The 23,397-nt window shown below is 39.6% G+C and overlaps 3 protein-coding genes across 4 annotated transcripts in view; all 3 read left to right on the forward strand.

Annotated features, from left to right (window-relative positions):
* Positions 1–395: 395 nt before the first annotated feature.
* LOC308307513 (uncharacterized protein) lies at positions 396–8,699 on the forward strand (the record flags this gene model as incomplete). Its single annotated transcript, XM_080752779.1, has 15 exons — positions 396–641; positions 730–796; positions 906–968; positions 1,077–1,232; positions 1,375–1,492; positions 1,898–2,076; positions 2,230–2,311; positions 2,447–2,574; positions 4,500–4,559; positions 4,651–4,803; positions 4,950–5,067; positions 5,175–5,353; positions 5,476–5,557; positions 6,103–6,227; positions 8,593–8,699. The coding sequence occupies exons 1-15, from the start codon at positions 576–578 to the stop codon at positions 8,697–8,699; spliced, it is 1,683 nt and encodes a 560-aa protein (XP_080608905.1). The 5' UTR covers positions 396–575.
* tra2b (transformer 2 beta homolog) lies at positions 8,664–17,038 on the forward strand. Of its 2 annotated transcripts, XM_080752673.1 has the most exons (9): positions 8,693–8,795; positions 9,516–9,646; positions 10,642–10,778; positions 13,807–13,969; positions 14,481–14,669; positions 14,786–14,901; positions 16,284–16,412; positions 16,539–16,615; positions 16,774–17,038. In XM_080752673.1, exons 2-9 carry the CDS (start codon positions 9,581–9,583, stop codon positions 16,782–16,784), a joined length of 888 nt encoding a protein of 295 aa, XP_080608799.1. In that variant the 5' UTR covers positions 8,693–8,795; positions 9,516–9,580; the 3' UTR covers positions 16,785–17,038. The 2 variants fall into 2 exon arrangements, with proteins under 2 accessions (XP_080608800.1, XP_080608799.1); XM_080752674.1 differs by lacking the exon at positions 9,516–9,646 and having other exon boundaries at positions 8,664–8,795.
* A 3,322-nt stretch (positions 17,039–20,360) lies between these two features.
* The window catches only part of igf2bp2a (insulin-like growth factor 2 mRNA binding protein 2a), a 63,563-nt gene continuing 60,526 nt past the window's right edge, over positions 20,361–23,397 (forward strand). Inside the window, exons 1-2 of the mRNA XM_080752604.1 lie at positions 20,361–20,675; positions 21,870–21,930. Of these exons, the coding sequence (XP_080608730.1) occupies positions 20,501–20,675; positions 21,870–21,930 (236 nt within the window). The 5' untranslated portion in view covers positions 20,361–20,500. The remainder of the gene's footprint in view (positions 20,676–21,869; positions 21,931–23,397) is intronic.

A 23,397-nucleotide genomic window follows, 5' to 3' on the forward strand; every position in this document is an offset into this window, starting at 1 on the left:
TGATCTCCGCAGAGCCCGGATAGCTCAGTCGGTAGAGCATCAGACTTTTAATCTGAGGGTCCAGGGTTCAAGTCCCTGTTCGGGCGATAGTTTTTTCACCTTGTGTTAACCACCAAATTCATATTTGAAAAACATGTCAGTTTGTTGTTGTTTCTTTCAGAACAATTACCAATATTCTGAAATGAGTACCGTACCAGTAGTAAATTATCTCTGAGTAGGCCAAGGCTTACTGTGAAAATACATTACACTTGGCATGCAGTGATACCTTTTCCAAAGCCTAAAATTGCCCTAAACCTATACTAAACAGTAACCCGTTTATTTGAAAGCTGACCATTGAACTGGGGTTGTTATTACAAACGGTAACACGTCATATTATTCTACGGCTGGCTATCTTATTGTTGTTTATGAAAGAACTGAACTAATTAGGGGATTAAACTCACTCATAAACAAATAACAGACCCTGTAATTCTAGTGAGATAATGATGGGTATTTTCACAAGTTAGTGATAAGGGACGCCTATAAAGCTAAGTGTTAGTAGACGTAATGGCAGCACTGTGCACATAACCTGACCCAAGATGGACCGGATTATCCTGCTATACTATGTGGCTGTGTCCACCTGTCTCTGGGCCATGCATGCCCAGGTGAATATGAATTGGATCGGGACTGAGGCTTCAAGAATAGAACATGAACATGAATTGCAACAAAATTTCTGCCTGTCTTTTTTTGTAGGTTTCTGCAACCAACATATTAAGGGGCACCAGGAGCTTCTTACCAGGTGGCCCCATGGGATTCTCAGGTAACACTAGATTGGATTTAGTCCAATGTATATTGCACTTTACTCATTCCATTTTTTGATATACATTTAGCAATGGTGAAAAATACTGACTACCCATTTTCTGTCTAAGAATATCCTGATCCAGATGAGAAGCCAGCGATGGATGACATCATTAAAGCCAATGAGTACCAATGTAAATTGCCAAAGTCCAATTTGTCTAATTAGCTGTGCATAAATGCTGTGCAAGAACAAAATGTTTCCTCGACTAGACTGACCTCGTTTATCTTACTTTGTGCCACAGCTTCCCGAATCATCGATGGCAGCACCAGCCTTCGGGAAGGAGATATTGCTGTTTCGACAGGAAGGCGCTCAAAAGTCTGCTTTGCACGGAGCTGCTTATGGTCTAAGTCAGTGGACGGACATGTCTACATTGCATATAAGATGGCACCCCAGTACAGTAAGTCCTGCTTTTGTTGAAGCTTTTCATATCAAATGAAGGATAGTTTGATCCTTCTTGACATTCATCCCCATCCATTGCTTGTCTGCGCTTAGGGGGATTTATTTCTGTGTTTAAACCTGTCTGCTAAATTATTCAACAGATGAAATGGAGAGAGAAATAATAAGGAAAGGGATGAAGAACATCGAAAAAGGTACCTGTGTCAAGTTTGTTCAAAGGACTCATCAGAAGGACTACCTTGACATCCAGCCAAAGTCAGGGTGAGCCAGAATTTGAAGAATTCTATTCCAAAATAAGATAACCTTCATTTCGCACCATTTTCTATTACACCTATGATATGACCAAAACGATGACATGGTGGTAAAATGTATCCTGGGATGTTATTAAAAACTGTTACCTTATTTATTTTAATTTTTACAGAGCAATGAATCGTTACATAACAATAGAAAGGCTAGGATAAAGCAATAACAGAAGGTTTCAGCCATAATATTTTACTACATCAGTAATGGTGTTGGCTTGTTGTATTTGAAATGCAATGACTAAGTGGATGTATGACCTGCATAAATGTATGTGAGTGATCAAATAAACTAAACTACTAAACTAAACTGCACACTGCACAGTACAATTAACACTGAGGACTTTACTTGGTGTACATCTTAATGTAGGTGTTGGTCCTACCTTGGTGTACGCGGTGGAAGACAGACGTTATCCCTCGGCTCTCCTGAGTGCGTCCGGACTGGAATAACATCCCACGAACTTATGCATGCCTTGGGATTTGTACATGAGCAGTCTCGCTCTGACCGGGACAAATATGTCTCCATCAACTGGTCAAACATCTGGAGAGGTAAAACAAAGGGGCGGGAATGGATGAAGGCAAATACTGGTTCAATTCTTATATTAGATAATATGTATTCATGCTCTGGATTTGATTGTTTTTATCTTTGTTTATATGAATTAATTTAAAAAAGGCTTGAATTTAATTTAAAAATGTCAACAGATCGTGTGAGGAACTTCGAAAAATTCAGGAACGACAATCTGGATTTGCCTTATGACTATGGCTCAATCATGCACTATGGAATGTGAGTAGGATGAGTGATATATTTGCATAGCTGTGTAGTGTAGCTGCTGTCTACACAATTCATTCTTCGTATTATTATTATTATTATTATTATATATTATCCAGCTATGATTTGTTTCTCTCACTCTACATTTAGGTATGCCTATTCTCAGACTGGGGAGCCAACTATCATTGCTAAGAACGGCGGAAGAAACATTTTACTAGGACATGGATCCAAACCCAGTCATCTTGACAAGATGAAAATCAACAAGCTTTACAATTGTGGTTGGTAGCTTGATTGCAATAATGCTTTGAGTACTTGTAATGTTTTGCTAATACTTTATTTGCTGAAACATACTACATGGATTTAAAATAAATATATGAATATAACTTGTTCTGGCACTCATGCTTGATTCCATTCTGTCTTATGTTTTCACAGTTCCCAAGACAATTGATGAGTTTTGACTAAACTGCACTGAAGTGAATCAATTTTGAGCTACTGCAAAATGATACAATACACCGGTTTTCATTCATGGACATATTTAAATAAAGATATATTCAAAGATTTCTAGTGACAGTCTGTCTGTGTATATGTAATATCTGAATAAATTAGTATTACAAAATGATGCCTATCCCTCCTCCTGATTTCAGAGATACTGACAGATTGTGGGTGTATAAACTTACAGTTCAAGGTGTTTTAATGTCACTTGTACCCATATACAGATAGAGCTTGTACAGTAACAACATTGCAGACTGTAGAATTCTTAAACAATACAACAAAGTAGATGTGGGAACCACTATAATGTCATATTGTGTTTACATATTCGGTCCAATATATTTCTGTATGTATGTCTGTGTATTTCTTCATTTCATTTGATCTACTGTAGTAATAAATAACTTAACTAAAGGATATCATTACAGAATTCAATGCTAATGGCATTTATTAAAAAAACTCATGGAAATAAATGAAATATTGCATAGTATCGGAGAGAAAACGTAATGTGTACAGGGAGGCATGATCAGATTAAATAAAGCAATCAGAGATTACAAATAATCACAGTGACTTCAGATCAACTTAGAGGATGGAAAGAAAAATTCACACTTGTATTAATTAGGGGTCTGCTGATACAGTGACAAAGCTTTAAAGTATAGCCACATGCTTAAATCAGATACAGAATAAATCTCATAATATCTATGTTTCAGCAGGCAAGCTACCCATGAAACATTTGGGTGTGAATATTTACCGGATTCTCCTTAAACGTTGTAGTAAGCAAGTTTGCTAACAAGGAAGATGCTATCCCTGTCACTACCCACCAAATTACCCCCTAGATATAAGCAAACATATTTGAAGAAGGATAAGATTTTTGTTTTATATGACAAAATGATTGCTGTGAAGACTGATAGTTCATGTCAAAATAACTGGTTGCCTGCTTCGTCAGGCACAAATTGCTGGGTCTGTTCGACTGGATGGTCAGTTATACTGTGCAGAGTAACTGCTGAGTTGTAGGCACATCCAGCATAACAAAACACCTTTAGCCATCTCATTTTGAAAGTGCTGAATCTCGCAAGTGTTAAAGTACAGGGCACATCCACGGAGTTGAGCGTCAGGGTCAGAAACATCTGTTATGGGTCAGCAGTGGATTTTTGTTGATTACATACATTTGATGATGAGGGGTCTTAATCGTGATTCACCACAGAACATGTACCCAATCAGTACAGAGCACAGGAGGAGTACTGGGTATATAGATTCGGTGGAGGTGAGGAGTTTATTGAGCAGTTGTGTTTAGAGGACAGGCGACAGGGACCAGGTGCACAGTACCAGCCTGAACCAAAGCAATGAATTCCATTCTGATTCTTCTGGCTGCCCTGTTTGGGATGGTGACCCATTCTTATGCCCTACCACTAAAGGTCAGTGCTGAGACATCTCATGTACACTATTACATTTTGTTCAACCAAGGGTATATATTAACATGCAATTGTGTATTGCAGAATTCAACTCGATTACATCAGGTAAAGCTACGGATAAAACGAAAATACTCAGGTGGGTTCCTTAAAGTTACTTTTTTATTGTAGTGCACATTTTAATGACTAGTCAGTTAATGAAAAGATATAGCAATGTATGTACTGTAGTATACAGAGAATTGCATGTATTTTCAAATCTAACCATTCTATTTCTGTCCCTCCTTATCCATGTTTATTTTTATTTTCAGATGAATATATAGATATTGATGACATGACTGCAATGGACAAGATCCTGGAGGCCAATAAGAGTAAGTAGGTTGTCTGCTCACTAAAATGACATTGATTCAGTTAGTCCAGAGTTAGATTAAAACAAACTAACCAACACATTTTTCTCATCAGGGCTTCGAAAACCTAGAGGAATAACATTCAAAGATGGGGATATTGCCCGGTCATATATAAGGAGCGCCATCACCTGCCCCGGCAATGCCTGTCTATGGCCTAAATCTGTTGATGGATTTGTTTATGTTCCCTATATCCTCTCTCCTCTATATGGTATGTATCCATGACCACAGACATGTAGTGCTATAAAAACTGTATTTGTCATGTTGTTTGGTTAGGTTTATGATGCTCTTTATACTGTATAAACGTAGTCTACTTTGTTTGTGTAATGTGACATTTCTGCTTAATTTTGACAATAGATGATATGGACAGAATCACAATAGAAAATGGAATGCAAGACCTCGCCGCTGGCACATGTGTTAAGTTTGTTCCACGCACTCATGAAGCCAGTTTCCTTGATGTTCAGCCTAGATATGGGTAATCGACTTCACCACACAATTCTTTGCATGTTACAGTACAATGAGGAAGTACAAAAAGTAAATGCAGGGTTTTTCATGCATTTATCCCTCCTTTTGTGCTGAAAGATGCTGGTCCTTCCTTGGGCAGACTGGAGGAAGCCAGGTCCTCTCTCTGCAGGCTCCTGGATGTATGTGGTCTGGAGTGGCCTCACATGAGTTCATGCATGCGCTGGGCTTTGTGCATGAGCAGTCACGCTCAGACCGAGACCACTATGTGACAATCGTATGGAGAAATATCATTCCAGGTTGGTTCTATGATAAATGTATACTTTCTTACCTTTGGAAAAGTTTTTTCTACAGATATATTTTAAAGCAAATAACAAACACAATTATTAACATTTGTGGTATCCTTTTTGTTCCTTGGTAGAGCGTATGCATAACTTCCAGAAACAAATGACAAACAATCTCAACACTGCATATGACTACAGTTCTGTAATGCATTATGGAAGGTAAGAGAAAGTCAGCAGTGGGTTTTTGTTGATTACACACATTTGATTGATGAGGGGTCTTAATCATGATTCACCACAGACAGAACATGTACCCAATCAGTACACTGTACTGGGCATATAGATTTGGAGGTGAGGAGTTTATTGAGCAGTTGTGTTTAGAGGACAGGCGACAGGGACCAGGTGCACAGTACCAGCCTGAACCAAAGCAATGAATTCCATTCTGATTCTTCTGGCTGCCCTGTTTGTATTAATGCCAGAGAGGTGGTGAATTAAAATGGAAGACAAATAATATTGAATGAAATGCAAATACATAAGAATATCAATCAGGTCCTGGGTGGGGGTGGTCGTCCAGCAGCATGTGTGTGTGTGTGTGTGTGTGTGTGTGTGTGTGTGTGTGTGTGTGTGTGTGTGTGTGTGTGTGTGTGTGTGTGTGTGTGTGTGTGTGTGTGTGTATTGAATACATTGCCCTTGATGTTCTACAGGGCAACATGTTTTTAGGTTGCTCACCTCCTACTAACTCATACGTTATGTGTGCCTTGTACCAGGTATGCATTCTCTGAGGGTGGTGGACCAACTATAATACCTAAACCAGATCCTTACATTCCCATTGGTCAGCGGGATGGACCCAGCGCTATGGATCTCCATAAGATAAACGTACTCTATAGCTGTGGTACGTAATATGTAAGTCCATGGCTTGTTTGCCATATTTTCATCACAAAAACAAATCCCATTTTCACTGACTCAAGTCAAGAGTAACTCCTTTCTTTTCTTATCACCCACCAGGTGAAGTGGCATAAGCGTATCCAGAATGGCAACACATGCCCATACCCAGACTGACAACGGACTTGAACTTGTGCAATGCTGTTATACTCTGAGATGTGAAAAGTAACTTAGTGCAACTTTTGTTCTTAAGCAGATTATCTTATTAGGCTCGACTATTTTTTGAGGGTGACTGCCTTCTAGACTGGGTGTGCTTCTATGAGACTTATTACTATACTTTGGTAGGCTTTTCTTTAGAAAATGTACATCTGCTAAACCTGCCAATACTGCAATAATTTCTGGTGTTGTTGATATGATCAAACATTAGCCATGTCCAAACCTGGAACAGATAATGAAGGATCAATTAAAAGAGAAACCAGTTCAACCAAATCATTTATAATAACCGTCACTTTTGTGTAAAGTTGTCACACAAGGAAATGTTATGGAATTTTTAAGAAATGTGTATTTGGTTATTTATTAGTTGTATAAAATAAAGTTAGTATTGTGGTGACTGAATGTCACAAGGCTGAAAACTGGCAAGCTTATACTGTATGCCTCCAGCTACCTATACTGCATTAGCGGCAAAAACAGGTGCCAATTCGGAACCTTGCACTTTCTGTATTATCTTTTTCTCTCCACCGCTCTGCTGCTTTGCACTTTAAATAAAATGAGAAAACATTATGCAAGAGATGGATGGTCTGCCTATTGCATATTTTTGTGTGAATTAAGCTGTTTCTTGACGAGATTCAACTCAAGTGATGTTGTCATCATGGTCATTCTAATATTAATCTAATCTGGGCCATAGAGGACTACTTAATTTGATACCTTTTGGTCTGGGACAGTCTATTACAAGTGACAGATCATTTTTAGCATGTTCACTTGCATCTAACAAATAAATTGCATGCTTTGTATTTGACCATTGAATTAATAATAGGCTACTGCCTCATGTGAACAGCTTTTCTCTGTCATGTGTAATATATTGTAGCACTAACTTGTTTCTCTCTGGCACATTTGTCTGGTTGGTTAATGTGAAGGAATCTAATAATGTATGCAGGTAGAGAGAGACAAATAAGTCAAAAGTGGTAGCAGGACCGTCCAGAGTAGCTTATGACCATTATGGCACAGTGATTGAAATGAAACAGGATGGCAGAGATGATGACACACATCCTTAATGCCTTCCTCATAATAAACTCAACTGAATTCGGAGGTTAGGAATAGGATTCAACTAACCAGGACTCCTAGGCTAGCACAAAGTGTGGTCCGACCGTCTGGGCAGTGGGCACTCCCAAGGGTGTTAGAGGGGGTTCCAGGGAGTAGGCCAGGGTTGTCAACATTGGACTGTCAGAATCCAGGAGATTTATTTTTTGGGGGGTGCGCGGAACTCCCCAACCAGGGTCTGGGGGGTGCTCTCCCCAAAACGTATTAATAGATATATTTTCCTGTGTTCTGTTGAATTTTGTGCATGTTTGATCAGGATTACTTTACTAGCATGTGTAGGCCTACAATTTCAGCCTAAAATGCCAAATGTAGGTGTACAGATTTGATGACTGCAGCAAAGTAAGACATCTTTAATAATGATGTCTCATCTGTAAGTCATTACTTAAGTGAATATCTGTATGATCTTGCATGCATTGCCCCCACCCCTAAAGCGGGGGGTCTGGGGGTCCTCCCCCGGATTTTTTTTTAACATAGTAGATTTAATCTCCTGTGTTGTGGTGAATTTTGTGAATGTTTGATACTTTTATCAGGCTTGCTTTACTAGCATGGGTACAATTTCAGCCTAAAATGCCAAATGAAGGTGTACAGATTTGATGACTGAAGCAAAGGACATCTTTAATAATGACTTCTCATCTTTAAGTCATTACTTAAGTGAATATCTGTATGATCTTTCTTGCATGCATTGCCCCCACCCCTAAAGCGGGGGTCTGGGGGTCCTCCCCCAGAAAAAACTTAACATAGTAGATGTAATTTACTGTGTTCTGGTGAATTTTGGGAGTTTGATACAAAATCCAGGAGAAATCCAGGAGATTTGCCAATCCAGGAGCATGCCAGGAGATGGGGTCAAAGGAGACTCCTGGGAAATCCAGGAGAGTTGAAAAAATTTTGCAAAATGAAACACTTACCCTATTTAATTTTTTGGATGGACAGTGGGCCTATGGACAGACAGCAGTAGACAGACACAGACAGATAGCTGGTCTTAAACATTTTCTTTCTGATGTTCCAGTTTACAAATATTTACATTACATTGGTTTTTGACAAGCGCGATCCCAGGTCAGGGGAGGAACCCAGTGAGGAGGAGGAGGAGGAGGAGGAGAAGAGGGAGGAGGAGCGGGCGCGGGCGTGTGCTGCTGCTGCTGCTCAGCCTCTGCCAACAGACAGCTAGTGCTACAGCTGGTTAGCAGCATTCCACGTCTCGTTTTTATTTATTTGTATAAATAGGCTACAAGAGATGAGTGACAACGAGAAGGCATACGATCGGGTGCGTATGACTTCTGTAAAGTCTTGTTTAATCTGTTGTCGTGTGTAAAATAAAAACTAAAAAACAATAGCAATGTTTTCCTTTAATACGATAATGCTGTGAAACGCCTCCACGTTCCAGGCAGACATTGAAAGGACGCCGTTGAATGTTGTTTATAAACAAAATGTGATTACTCAGTCATGATTAATTAAATTAATAGACTAATTAAATGTAGGACGATGTAATTTTTACATTTAGCGCTAGTAAAGGCCCAGTCGCCATGTTTTGTAGCCTACAGTAGCCTACTATTCAGATTAACATTACCATAGATTATGTAACGTTCACACCATAGACCTATATCTAACTAATATATTATCTTGTTGTAATGCTAGGCAAATATTAGTATTACGAATGATAGTATTTATAGCCTAATGGATAGGAGGTCATGCTCGTTTCGTTTCTCTTATTACGCACGGCGAGCAGTTTCTGCCCCATGTGATTATCACACTAGAGTGCAATGTATTTAAAGTAGGTCTACGTTTTATTTTCCTACGTTTTTATAGAATTGTGTATTTTATAGAATTGTGTATTTTGTCAAAAATGATTGCATAACAATGTTGAAGTCTTAATGATGTGCTCCCAATGCATGCAACAAGATCACACATTAACACATTTTAATTTGAAAAGGGGTTGCAGTTATGTTTGTAGTCATATATTCTTCATCCTTTCTTTTTCATAAAGGTTAAGGTTGGAAGAAGAAAAAAGCGGAAGAAGTCTCATTATTATTTCAATAATGTGAAGCTCAGATGTGTGAATGCATGCTAAAACATGACGAGGGAAGAAGTGGTGGGCAGTGTGTGAAGTATGGGGAAGTAAGAAGAATTAAGGCATTTGAAGAAAGAAGAAATTTATGAAGTAATGAAGTTACAGAAATGAAGTTAAGGAAGTAATCTGGGATAAGGTCACTCATTTTTAGTATGTTTGTCAAATAAATGCCTGCATGTTTATTTTATTTTTTACAGATTACAATGTAAACTGAATTTTAAATCATTAATATTCTCACCTGAGAGATGTCTTTATTTATTTCTATGCATAGGCTTGTTATGTTATGATATTACTGTCATGTTATCCATCTACTCCTAAAACAAATAACACACAGTCCTAAATCCACACATCTATGTTCTCTGTTCTACATTACACACATTTACAGTATTGATACATTGATTTTATTGTATCTGATCAAAAACAACACATAATTAAAAGGGGGAAAAAAGAAAGAAAAAAACAATAGAATCCAGAGGAAAACATGTTAAAGTGAGAACACTTATTTCCAACATTGTCCCAAGGCTAGCCCTTTTCTTATTGTCTAGACCAGGGGTTCTCAAACCTTTTTAGGTTGTGACCCCCAAAATAAACATTATTTGAACTGGGGACCCTCACCCTGACAAGCACTCGGAATTGTAGGTATACATGTGACTCGGTTCCACAGATAAATATTGTGAAAATAGCCGAAGTTCATGCTCACAACGCCTCACACTGCGAGACGTTGTGAGCATGTAGATCGGCTATTTTCACAATGTTCCTCTTGCTTACTTTAATATTTGACAGTTTAGCCAGTTTGGTACTAAAACGTTCTTGAAAGTCCTTAAATTGTGACTTTATAAATGTGCAGATACCCTGTATACACTCATACTGTGTGTTGGTTTGTTTACCGTTGAGCTAAAAAATAATTTGGGGACCCCACTTGGGGTCCCGACCCCAAGTTTGAGAACCACAGGTCTAGACTCTAGTCTAGAGACACATTTCAGATCTACCAATGTCCTTTCACTGTCTCTAATAAGAAGCATGTTGGTGTGTGTGTGTTCAGGAGTCACGCTCCGCCTCCAGGAGCTTGAGCCCCCGGGGCTCAGGGAAGTCTGCCAGCCGCTCTCCGGCTGCCCGCTCCAAAGAGGGCTCACGACACTCCCGCTCCAAATCCCGCTCTCGTTCCAGGTCCAAGTCTGGGTGAGTCGCGACTGATGCCAATTGAGTCAATCACGATTAGTTCTATGCTTTGGAGAATAATCCGAAACACTCTGTCTGCCTTGTACTCTTCTTTTTTTTTTTTTACTTTTGTTTATTGGGTTTTTTAACAAGCATTCATTGTATGAATCAAGAAAAAGTCATAAAAATGCTTAATATATCCCCATTATCACAAAGAAACATCTGAAATATATATCATTTTTCCCCCCCACACAAGAGAAACAGAAAGAAAAAAAAACACTTACAAAAAAGGAAATAACAACAATAATAATAAAATAAAATGAACATACAAAATAGACACCTCAGTCCGCTTAACCATACAGGTAGAATTATTGCACAGTATACCCGACAAAGCTCCCGACCTAACACACATTTTTCAGAGTCAACACATCACCAGACCTCGCACAGTGCTTTAATCTGGAATGAAAGGGAAGCGTATCCTATGTAAATATAGGAAGAAAGGACTCCATATTTTCGAGAACTTTTCACTCGAGCCATTCAAGGAAAGCCTAATTTTCTCCAATTTAAGAAAGTACAGAATATCTCTCATCCAGTGCGTATGTGAGGGAGAGACAGGGGATTTCCATTTTAATAGGATAAGCCTCCTAGCCAATAGGGTGACAAAGGCCATGGCATCCTTCATAGCTTTAGGAAGGGAGGGTAATGAGGGGAATACCCCAAATAACGCCCCCACAGGACAAGGTTCTACATTTTCCCCTGAGATCTCGGATAGAGAGATGAAAATTTGTGTCCAAAAATTGGAGAGGGATGGACAAAGCCAGAACGAATGCATGAGGTCTGCTGGTGCATGTTGACATCTGTCACAGGTTGGTGAGACATTCTCATAGATCTTAGACAACCGAGCCTTAGTGTAGTGAATGCGTTGAAGTATTTTACACTGAATAAGAGAGTGTCTAGCACAGAAAGAAGACCCATGAACCCGCTTCAACACCTCTTCCCAAACCTCATCAGAGAACTCTTCCCCCAAATCCTCCTCCCAGCTAGCCTTCACACGGCCCAAAGATTCTGGGCGTAGTAGATAAATCAGATCATAAATATATGAAATAGCACCTTTCAAAGATGGGATAGGGGTCAGAAAGGAATCTAAATTGGACTTGTCAGGCAGATTGGGAAATGTGGGAAAAGTATTGCGGACAAAGTTACGAACCTGAAAGTATCTGAATAAATGACCATTAGGGAGTGAATATTTACCAGAGAGCTGTAGAAATGAAGCAAAGATGTTGTCTATATATAAGTCCTTAAAAGATTTAATGCCCAGATTTTGCCTTGTACTCTTCTAAAGCCCCTTTTCCACTGGCCCAACTCCACACCACTCCACACCGCCCACTTGTGCCAGGTTTTCCACTACAAGGACCTGGGTAGAGTGGTGTGAAAGTGGTACTAAACAGGGTACTAAAAAGTATCCACTCTAGAGCCCCTTTTCGACTGCAGTTTTAGCACCACACCACACTACACCACACCACACCGCACCACATAAAAATATCTACATTTTCCATTACAAAAAAGTAATGATCAGTCATTATGAAGTGTTTGGCCCTGTTTGGCCTAGCTCAGACCTACTCTAGATTGGATACTTTTTAGTACCACCTTTAGTACCACATTGACACCACTCTACCCAGGTCCTTGAGGTGGAAAACCTGGCACAATAGACCGTTTGTCAGCCTTCTGATTGGTCCCTGAGACTCCCTGACTGGCCAACCAGAAAAAAACATTCACTTTTTGCTATCGGGGGTGGAGTTTGTGCAGTGGAGAATATTGAATGTGCCTTTCAACAACTGTCCGCAGTGCGCGACACGGAGATCGGCCGGTACGGTGATAGCGACGGCAAGCGTCAAGCGATCTCGCTCATCATAACGAATAAGCTTCAACAAACTAGTTCACATGTACCTTATCAATGGTCTAAGAGTCACGATTGGGTACATATAATTTAAATGGGCAGAATTACGAAAAGCCAGCCTATTATGTGAGGAGAAACATTCTCTCTGTCCTCTTCCTAGTACCCAAGATGCAATGCGCTTCTCTTTCTATCTCTGATCCAGAGGATTAAACTAATTAAAACATTTATTTTTCGGGGGAAAACTACTGTTTTGCTATGTAATTACTGTACCTTTTTCTTCCCTTTTTATTAATATCACGTAGATGTGTTTTTTGTGGTACTTTATATAGCTGTAATGAGGCTATGAAGGGAAAAAAAATCGCATCCACTACCACTATAAAAGAATCTGCAAAGAGGATTCTGTCCCACTGGGATTAAACAAATTAAAACATATATTTTCGGGTAAACCCCCTGTTTTGCAATGTAACTACTGTACCTTTGTCTTCCCTTTTTATTAATATCACCTAGGTGTTTTTCCTTTGGTACTTTATATAGCTGTAATGAGGCTATGAAGGGGAAAAAAAATCCCATCCACTTCCACTATAAAAACAATCTGCCCAGGGTTAATGTCCCATCATAGTAACAGGGCAGAATGGGGCGGGATTTACAAAAGGGTTTATTGGGCAGTGTGGAGTGGAGTAGTGTTGGTCCTGTGGAAAAGGGGCTTAATATTGTAATATATGGGAATTACTCCCTTGTGGTGACATTCACAGGGACATATCTACTACTGGGTTAGTAAGCACAAACAAATGCTCATTAACTGGATCAAAGGCCTCACTTTTAGTAAACAGTGCAGGTCAGGACATCAATACATCTGAAGATGACACGCAAAGCTCTCTAGTCAAACAGCACTCCTGCCACAGCCATACTGCTGTAAAACAGGAGCATGTGATTATGCAACTTTTATTAACCAATTTCAACCTGGCATCCCTATTTTGGGCAGTCATTATAGGCAAAGATTTTCAAAACGACAAAAACGAAAATAGAAAATCAACAAGCGCTTGTAGATAGATGCTAATGCTTATTTTCTCTATTCATCAGCCAATGATGAATATATTGCTTACGACTACGAGGTTAATAAATATAATGAAGAAACCAATTCCCCCAATACAGGTCTCACTCCCACCGTGGCTCACGCAGACGCCACAGCCGATCTCGCTCCCGCTCAAGGTCCAACCGACACCGCTCTCGTAGCAGGTCCTACAGCGGAGAGCGCCGCCGCCGCAGCCATAGCCGCTCACCCATGTCCAACCGCCGCAGGCACATTGGCAACCGGGTTGGTGCTTAATTTAGTATAGCATTAACAGCCTTCCTTGATTTTGAAGTTGGTGTTCTATGTACATACTGTAGTATGCATAGAACGCTTTGAGGACCCCCTCGAAAACAAGATGGTGCATCTCAAGGGGCTTATCTTCCTGTGAAATTCAAATACATCCAACATATTACTTTTTGCGTTAATGGAAATGAGCTGAAAATGTACAGATAGAGATGGGTTATGTCCATTGTTGGGTAATAATTAAATAACATCTGTACTGACATGTGGACATCATGCTGTATTGTATATTACGATCCTTGTTATATTAAGTTAATATGAAATTATTTCTCCAAGAAGGAAAGATGAAAGACAATGGCTAGGGCACAGTGTCCAGCAAATCCTTTATTTCCAGTACCAGAATGAAAATGGCCAATATAGTTTATTTTGGTTATCAGAGATTGTGCAATTATTGTCTGATTAATGTGAATAGCTGCAAAATAGTGGTCTCCTTAATGGATGTTTCAAATTGCAGGCAAATCCAGACCCTAACTGTTGCCTAGGAGTTTTTGGTCTGAGCTTGTACACCACCGAGAGGGATCTGAGGGAAGTCTTCTCTAAATATGGCCCCTTGGCAGATGTGTCCATCGTCTACGACCAGCAGTCCAGGCGATCCAGAGGCTTTGCTTTTGTCTACTTCGAGAACAGAGAAGATGCTAAAGAGGTAGGAATGCTACAAACGGCAAAGAAAATTGTCAAACTCTTCCTAATGTGTGTGCTGTACCAGAAACCTGTGATGTATGGCGCTGTAATAAGCATATTTGTGCCTTACTGTATCAGTCTAAGGAACGAGCCAATGGCATGGAACTAGATGGCCGTAGAATCAGGGTGGACTTCTCCATCACGAAAAGACCTCACACACCAACCCCTGGAATATACATGGGCCGTCCAACATAGTAAGTTCAAGGCTGACTAATTAATTATCTGGTTAATTATCTTCCATAGAGAATCCAAGATGCTTATCACCCCTTAAAGAGGCAGTGCCATGTATTTTGTTGTTTTTTCTACTTTTAATTTGTCTATGTAGTCAACATAAATCTCTAGTCTAGACCAGTGGTTCCCAACCTTTCTGTTACTACGGACCGACTCAAGTTCATGAAATGTTTGCTATTTATATATTTTTATACTGTATGTCATTATATCATGTTCATCATGTTATATAATCGAGCTATGACGTTATATCCACAAGAGGACGATTATAAAGGTAATGTTAACTCATATTTATTTCATGTATCGGTCTCAGAAATTACTTTGGACAGGTGGAAAACTATAGCTAAACTTGCTGTTGTGTGTTATTGTATCTGGGTTACACCTTTTGATAGTTGAATGTTGACAAAATAATAATTGCACTATTATTTCAATGTGAGAAAATACAGCTTGTAGTGACAGCATACCTCTGTGTCTGCTCGAGTCTTGACGCTGGTTGAAAAGACTTGGTTAAAGACACCAAGGATTTGTAAATGATGTCACTGCCATGTGACAGAATTGTTTGCCTGTAAATATAAATAGGAAATCCAGACTGCCTTCTCTTGGCCTGGTGGTACATGTCCTGCGGCCGAGCACCGGTTTCGGAACCGGAGGTTGGGAACCTCTGCTCTGCACCATGATGTGATATGTGCGAGGATGTCTTCTGTGTATTTTTGGTTTCTTTTTCTTGTAAGCTGTAAGCTTCTCTGGCAAACAGGCGAATAGAAACAATATTAATATCGAATCACGTCTCTGATAGTCTGTAATCCATGCATATAAACATGAGTTGCAAATAACCGTTATCTTTGCTCTCATATAGTATGCCAGCCAGGTTCTATGAATACACTAATGAGGCACATACTTCGGAATCCCATTCACATTATGATCAAAATAATCATCCATAGTCCACTTCATTCGAGACCTTCACTTTCCCCTTTCTAACTCTTAATACAATATATAATTGCTTGCCATAGCCACACAAGCGTGCAGAAAGTCACACGTTTGTGCTTCAGTGTGTGCACACGTACACACACACACACACACACACACACACACGCACACACACACGCTTGCAGTCACTCATACTCTTACATTGTTAAGCACTTGTGTGACTTTTTGTGTTTTTTGTTATTTATTTTATTGTGAGTTGTGCATTTCAGAGTAATCTCACATACTTGTAATTATTTTAATAATCTGTAGTATGGAGTTGATGCTGCCAAGTGTAGGGTATTTGCAGATATCCCAGCAAATATTGGGGGAAAATGACATAAGACATAAGAAAAACTAATGTTACCTCCTGTCTTTGGTCTAGTGGCGGAGGTGGCCCAAGTGGCCCACGCCGCAATTCACGGGACTACGACCGTGGTTACGATCGTGGATACGACAGAGGTGGTTATGATCGTTATGATGACAGGGACTACTACAACAGCAGATCTAACAGGTGAGGTGACTGCCACTGTAATTCTCCTGAGATTGTTCTCTATTTCCCTATTTCCAAAGCCTTTTCTTCTGAGCCGTGCCCAGATTAAGCATATTAGTCAGTTATTTTTCTTGTTTCTTGTTTCAGAAGGCGATCTCCTTCACCATACTACAGAGGGGGTGGGGCCTATAGGTCTCGTTCACGATCACGATCCTACTCTCCTCGTAAGTAACTTTTTACAAACTTTAATCATGTTATATATATATATATTTATAAATATGATATACAGTTATATACATAAATGATAGTTCCTCTGAGCATTCATATTGTTTCATTCAATTAGATGTAGTGCTTTCCCCATGAATTTTGTTTAATTTCACAGGCCGTTATTGAAAAGCCGAAGTATCAACCTATCCTACTGGTGTACATGGCAAAATCATCCTCTTCAAAATAGGAAATGTTGTTTATTCAGAATCTAAATTTATATCAGGTGTAATTTAGCTACCAAGTGTCCCAATATGTATAACTGTATTGAGATTACCTAAAGTTATGTCAATATAATTGAGTTGAGCTGTTCTCTTGTGTTAATAATTTATTTTATTTGTATTTTCTGTGGCAGAACTGACATACCAATCTGTGTAGAATTTTTTTGAGTTCTCCATTGTGTATGTTATTAAAGGAAGATGGTGGTGTTTCTAAAGTTGTGTCTCTTTAACTTTATTTCTATTCGCATAATTTTTCTGCAGTCCTGTTGACATTTCATAATAACTTGATTATAATTTAAGTTCTACTTATAGAGTCCCAATCTGTACAGCATGGTGCACTGCTGAAATGATGTTGCCTGACACTGTTGACCTAAAGATTTACTGCGTTCATTATTTTTCACCAGAAAATATATTTCTGCTGTTCTGGTGCAAAGACTACAGTATATGAAGATACAATATCTAACATTTGAAGACATTTTAACAGCATTGGTATTATTTTAAATGTAATGCAAAGTTTCAGAAACTTAGTTTAAGCCTACAAGTTACAGTCATGCCCAAAGTAAAGTTCTGACATCCAATATGCCATTAACCACTAAGGTTAAAGTGGTTTGTCCCAATTTTGTATTGGGCATGTCATAGGCAAAATCTAAAAGTTTAAAAAGTTTATGTTTTGTTTGGTGACATACTGTCCCTATTTCAATCCCTGGTGTCCTGTACAAGTGTGATTGGGGTCACTAAGTAAGCTTGGCAGCTGACTTCCTAACTGTAATACAAAGTAGCCTAAGTTTGAAATGAAAAAGTATGCAAAAACATGACAAATTCAGATACATCTCTCAAATTAAAATTAACTGTGACTTGAAGCACACTAGTCTAAGCCTAATCTAAGCCCTTAGAGAATGGTGATCATTATGGGGATTTATGAATGATGCTGAGGCTTTTATGTTGATACTAGTTACAGGCAACATTGTTGCCTTATTCCCCTACTTGGAAAATGTGTCATGTAAATTGGTACGTGTATGTACCTAGAGGTTGGTACATACACGTACCAACCTCTAGCATTTTTTTTTGTGTGTATAATTCACTATGCATTATTTTTGAGGATCTTAAGTCTCACTGAACATTTGAAACTGATAAATGTGAGTAGAGATTGCAGGCCTCCCTTCCATTCATGTTGAGCCTCTGGTCTGGTGGTGAAGGATTGACGGACACCACCCCCTAGTGGACATAAAGACTCATTGTCCTTGCCGATTTCAAATTTGTAAATATCAGTGTTCATTGACCTCAGTGTCACCAATGAATGACCATATAGCTCAATGGATTTGACAGGTTTTCAGTTTATTATATGGGCCTACATACACTCATGCATAATCAACAAATAACACTTTGGGTACATTAAATACTTACACAAATACAAAACATTTACACAATCATTGGTCATTCGTTTTTATTAAATTAAGTACCATGGTGCTGCTAGGAATAAAATAAAGGTGTGAAAAAGGCATAGGCTAATCAAACCAAACCCACACACTCATGGACAGCTTCCCAGGCAAGCATGCAAGAAGTCCATTTAACCATCACAACCCCTGCCACTTTGTATGTATAGGACTACTTTTAAAGTCTATACTTAAAGTGTTGTCAAATGTCAGACGATCACTCGTTTGCTAATTGTAGTATATTGGCCTATAATATCTGACTGAATATCGGTTGGCACTTGGCACCGTTCAGTCGAGTGAGACATCATTGTGTTTGCATGTCAGCAGAAAAGTAACAAGATGAGTTGTATTGTATATCACAGTTCTGACATTCCTCCAGGGCCGGCATGCACCCTCTGATGTAATTAAGACATGATGCGATGAAGTTTAAAGTTGGTCGTTTTCCTGGTCGTTTTATTGAATGGCAGTGTTTAAGACTATATCCCATAGCCTGAAGGGACAATGTCGCTGTGATTGGAAAGTTGGTTGACTGGCAACCGCCGTGCGTTTTATGCTTATGTAAACATAAGTAGCCTAACTGTTAAGACATTACTTTGATCAAAGCCTCAAACGATAGAATCTGGATACACAATTACACACACCCCAAAATTGTCAGTTTGTAGCTTATCTGACTGTACCTCTTTCGAGATCTCGGGAAAAGTAGCCTACATGAACATGCAGACAATTTAGCCTATTTTACATTCTACATTTAGGTCTACACACGATTTGACACATTCACATTTGTATTTAAAATATTTTATAATTATATTGTTAAAGTGGTCCACAGGTCCAGTCGTCTAACGTTTTCGTGAGGCGCGTTAAGTTAACCGGTTGCATGACAACAAAAATATCCAATCACAGCGCGATCGTCCCTCCTGGCAATGGGGTGTACTCTCTCCATAGAATCTCTCCGCAACAGTGGGGTGGCAGTAATGTTCCAAGGCACATGCAAGTCACGGAGAGACAAATGAGTAAAGGGACTGCAAATGCTCCTCCCATAGAATAGACGCCTATAGCCTATTAGAAGACTTCACAGATCTCTACATCCACCTATACAATATAGGCCTACTGTATATAGAAAACTGTAGCATGCCTTGTGTAAAAACCCATCACATGTCTGTGCCAAATACAGTAGGCATGTATAGGCCCTACCATAATTTGAAGGTCCCATCAGAATAAAAGTTGTTTTTAAATGTCAAATCATTCTGTAATATTCTGTAAGTAGGCATAGACATGACATGACATGACATGACATGACATGACATGACATGACATGACATGACATGACAGATAGTAGACTTGTCAAGTAACTAAAGTGAGTGTGACTAGTGTGAGGAGGAGGACATGTTTAACTAACCTCTGTAGGCCTATCAATCATGACATTTGAGATTGATAAATAAGGCAATAAGGCAAAAAAATAGGTTTCAACTTTCAAGTAGGAATCATTTATTTAATATTCATCATTTAATACCGCCATACATGATGTAGGTTAGCTCATAACACAATGAGAAATTGTCATCAGAGATTCAGACTGAGAGAGGCCTACTTTATGATCTCAGCAGCAGTTGGATTATTAGCCTAGGGCTCTAGACGTTGGCCTGTTACAGTCTAATCCATATTGCACATAATTATATGGATAAGTGTCCTACAGTAGCCTATGGTGACAACGGCAACACGGGACTTTTTCCCCAGACAGTAGTCTTTTCATGCTGTAGCCTAGAGACCCAAGGCACGGCCCTTATGATTTGATGAAATAACCCCTCTGCCTTTAGCCCAACCCTTGCTGAATTTGCCCAATGATCTTCATGCCACTTTACCCTAATGCACTTTCTATACTGAAGCACGAGTGCTCAAGCCCACATGCACCTCCAAACAATTTTTCTGATATTTTAAGGCACATTTTATTTAGAGGCGGCGCTTGTTGGCTCCAGAGTAGCGTCGTAACGACACTTTTTTTCAATCCCAGTTAAAAGAGTTTGACCAGGGCAGAGTTGGTGCTGGGGGTCGCCTAGCCAATATCTGGGGGGTGATTGCTGTTTTCAAGCTTTTTTTTATTTTTTATTTTATTTTATTTTATTGTTTTGTTATTTTTCTACTTCTCTGAATTTCGTCTCTCTAGATTTGATACCATATCGAGATTTTCCTTTAGATCATGAGCAAACTATATGTTGGCAATTTAAGTCCTTCGGTCACTGTCGAGGACTTGAAGCAGCTCTTTGGCGAAAGGAAGCTTCCAGTGGCCGATCAGGTCCTGCTGAAATCCGGCTATGCTTTTGTGGACTTCCCCGACCAGAATTGGGCCATAAAAGCTATTGAGACTCTTTCTGGTAAGTGCGGACTTGACTACAAGGATGATGCTGCAGTGACAGAAATGCACACCAACTCAGAAATGGACATGCCATAGCCACGATAGGAATAAATAAATGTGATATATAATAATATAAGCGTTGCCTTACCAGTATTTCGCTCGGGACAGTGTTCGGTTTATACGATCACATCACACTGCCACTGAGTTTAGATTAACGCTCAGTCACAGTCAAACAAAACTGCGTAAATTGTGGTCCATAGAATAGACTCAGTGCTATAGTGACTGTATGCCAAAAGAAAACAGCCACTCGTCGTGTAATTAACTTGTAATACCAGTATTTTTGAGATTCCGATACTGTGGGGCGCTACTTTGCAATCACCCATTGGAATATATGGGATGGTCTGATGTTCGGGTAGGCATAATTATTTTTCACTTATTTTTTATCTTGATTTTTGTGAAAAGAACAGACCAAAGTAACCGGAAAAAGCTTGCCAAATCCATGTTCCTATGATGTCTGGGTATGTTTTTACGAGGTGTCTTGGAGGTAGGTGATGGGGGTCCGGAGGAAAGAGCTAATAAACAGGTAGCTGGGGGGACGAGGTGAGAGACCCATTCCGTGCTACTAGCCTACGCCAGGCCACTTACACATAATAGAAACGAAAAACGAAAACATGTTGTCGGCACCAACATTGTGCAACAATTCATCCGAGCTTTGTCAACACGAAGAATAATAAGTCATTACCTATAAGAACAAGTCTTTCTTCTTTCAAAGCCTCTCTTCTTTGATCTTGCATTCTTTACTGGGGGAGAAAAAAAAATACCCTCATTGCAATGAGGGTTGTGGGAGTGGAAAGCATGGCTGCCCATTCCCCCATACTATAAGCTTATCAAGCTTTTGGCGCCGATTTCCTGAAATGTGACTAACACATTTTAACGTAATGTTTTTTAATCGACCCATAACGGCTTTACCCACCACGCCACAATATAAGTGACTGTCCATTGGAAGTTTCGGGGCTACTGTTGCATGCTGCTGAATGAGAGACACCTAGGCTACTTGTGAAGTGATTATAAGTGTTACAGTAGGCCTACCAATCATGTCAGTCAGTGGGCAACACCATCATGATAGACTCTGACAATGGCTTATCGTTGTGTGTGTGCTCATTGTTGTCTCATGTTGGAGCTAATGTTACAATATCAATTTCGTCCCCTACAGGTAAAGTTGAATTGCACGGAAAGGTGATAGAGGTAGACTACTCTGTTCCCAAAAAACTAAGGTAGGCCTAATAATGCATCTGATACACTTTTTGTCATGCTATTATGTTTTTTTCCCCCATAGCGGTTGTTGTGGCTGCCACTGTGTGTGAAATATGTAATGTAGCAGGGAGGAGTCTCCCCTCTTACTACACCTTTCATTTCATCAGCCCAGGAGGCTGTTGCTCTCTGTCACTGAAGATGTAAGAATTTAAATTCTGATAATTGTATTTGTTTCAAGCATATATGGCATATTGAAATGATCAGAATTTAAATATATATATAGCTTATATTATATGCTGAACACACGTTAGAGAATGTGTGATTTGTATTTAGGCCAATCCCATATCTTGGCCATGCTGCATGGATCTACACCAAATTATAAAGTCAGAGATTCATGTGCTACACATGAGCTATACTTTACATTCTGTCTATAGCCTCCAAACTTTGTGTCATCACTAGATTCACTACACAGCACTGAGATGCACATGATGCTGAGACTAGTGTGTGTGTGTGTGTGTGTGTGTGTGTGTGTGTGTGTGTGTGTGTGTGTGTGTGTGTGTGTGTGTGTGTGTGTGTGTGTGTGTGTAAACCTACATAAGGCTACATAATGGTAATGTCAAAATTCATCCACGATAGTAGCTATACACTCTTGTACTCTACATAATAGACATGACTATTTTCATTATAAGGCCTAGTGTGTGGCTCTCGGAAAGAGTACATTGCGTGACTAAAAGGTAAATATTCAAGCCCCTTGTGGAGGACACGTGACCACTGCTTTATGTGATTCCACTCCCCTCTCTCTCTCCTAGTACATGTCATGGGAGACTTTCCTGTAACATGCTGTTACAGCTTCGTCCGTTTGCTGTGTTGCACAGGAATAATAACAATAACAATAAGGTGGTCAAGTGTGTATTCGTGTGTTTATTAGATTGCCTTGGTTGTATGGCATTCCGTAGGGTAGTTGTTGGATATATGCTACACGCCACTCCCCACAGCAATGCGCACTTAGGCCATGGAAATGTTTCAGAGAGCCTCATAATGGCTGCCATGATGGCCCATGGAGTCTTACGGCCTGCTGCACTCAACATTAGCCTACAGCATGGCTGTAACAATTGAATGAATGAACCATGTGTAGGCTATCATATGCCCCGTTCTGTCTGCAATTTGCAGTCTGACACTGACATCTTGCATGCTTATTTAAATGTGCATAAAGTGTTTCTGGCCATGGCTTAGTTGTGTTGAAGAAAGTTGACTGCTACAGGTTGTTAATTATTAGATGCTGCAGAGTGTGTGTGTGTGTGTGTGTGTGTGTGTGTGTGTGTGTGTGTGTGTGTGTGTGTGTGTGTGTGTGTGTGTGTAGAGTAGGGTGAGCATGGGTGTGTGAAAAATGTAATGGCAAGAAGAAAGTATATGAATATTTTATGTTAAGTAGAGGTGATACTGTCAGATGTAAAAATGTCCAACACATCAATGAACTTCAAATGGCA

Source organism: Nannobrachium achirus (assembly GCF_963921795.1).
Source record: "Nannobrachium achirus genome assembly, chromosome: 22".
NCBI lineage: Eukaryota > Metazoa > Chordata > Actinopteri > Myctophiformes > Myctophidae > Nannobrachium > Nannobrachium achirus.

Bases quoted from the DNA above. Each gene is read 5' to 3' on its own strand.
- tra2b (XM_080752673.1), top strand. From the start codon at position 9,581: ATGTGTGAATGCATGCTAAAACATGACGAGGGAAGAAGTGGTGGGCAG. The intron at 9,647-10,641 runs GTAAGAAGAATT...GTGTGTGTTCAG, and splicing joins AGTGTGTGAAGTATGGGGAA to GAGTCACGCTCCGCCTCCAG. The intron at 16,413-16,538 runs GTGAGGTGACTG...TTCTTGTTTCAG, and splicing joins TACAACAGCAGATCTAACAG to AAGGCGATCTCCTTCACCAT.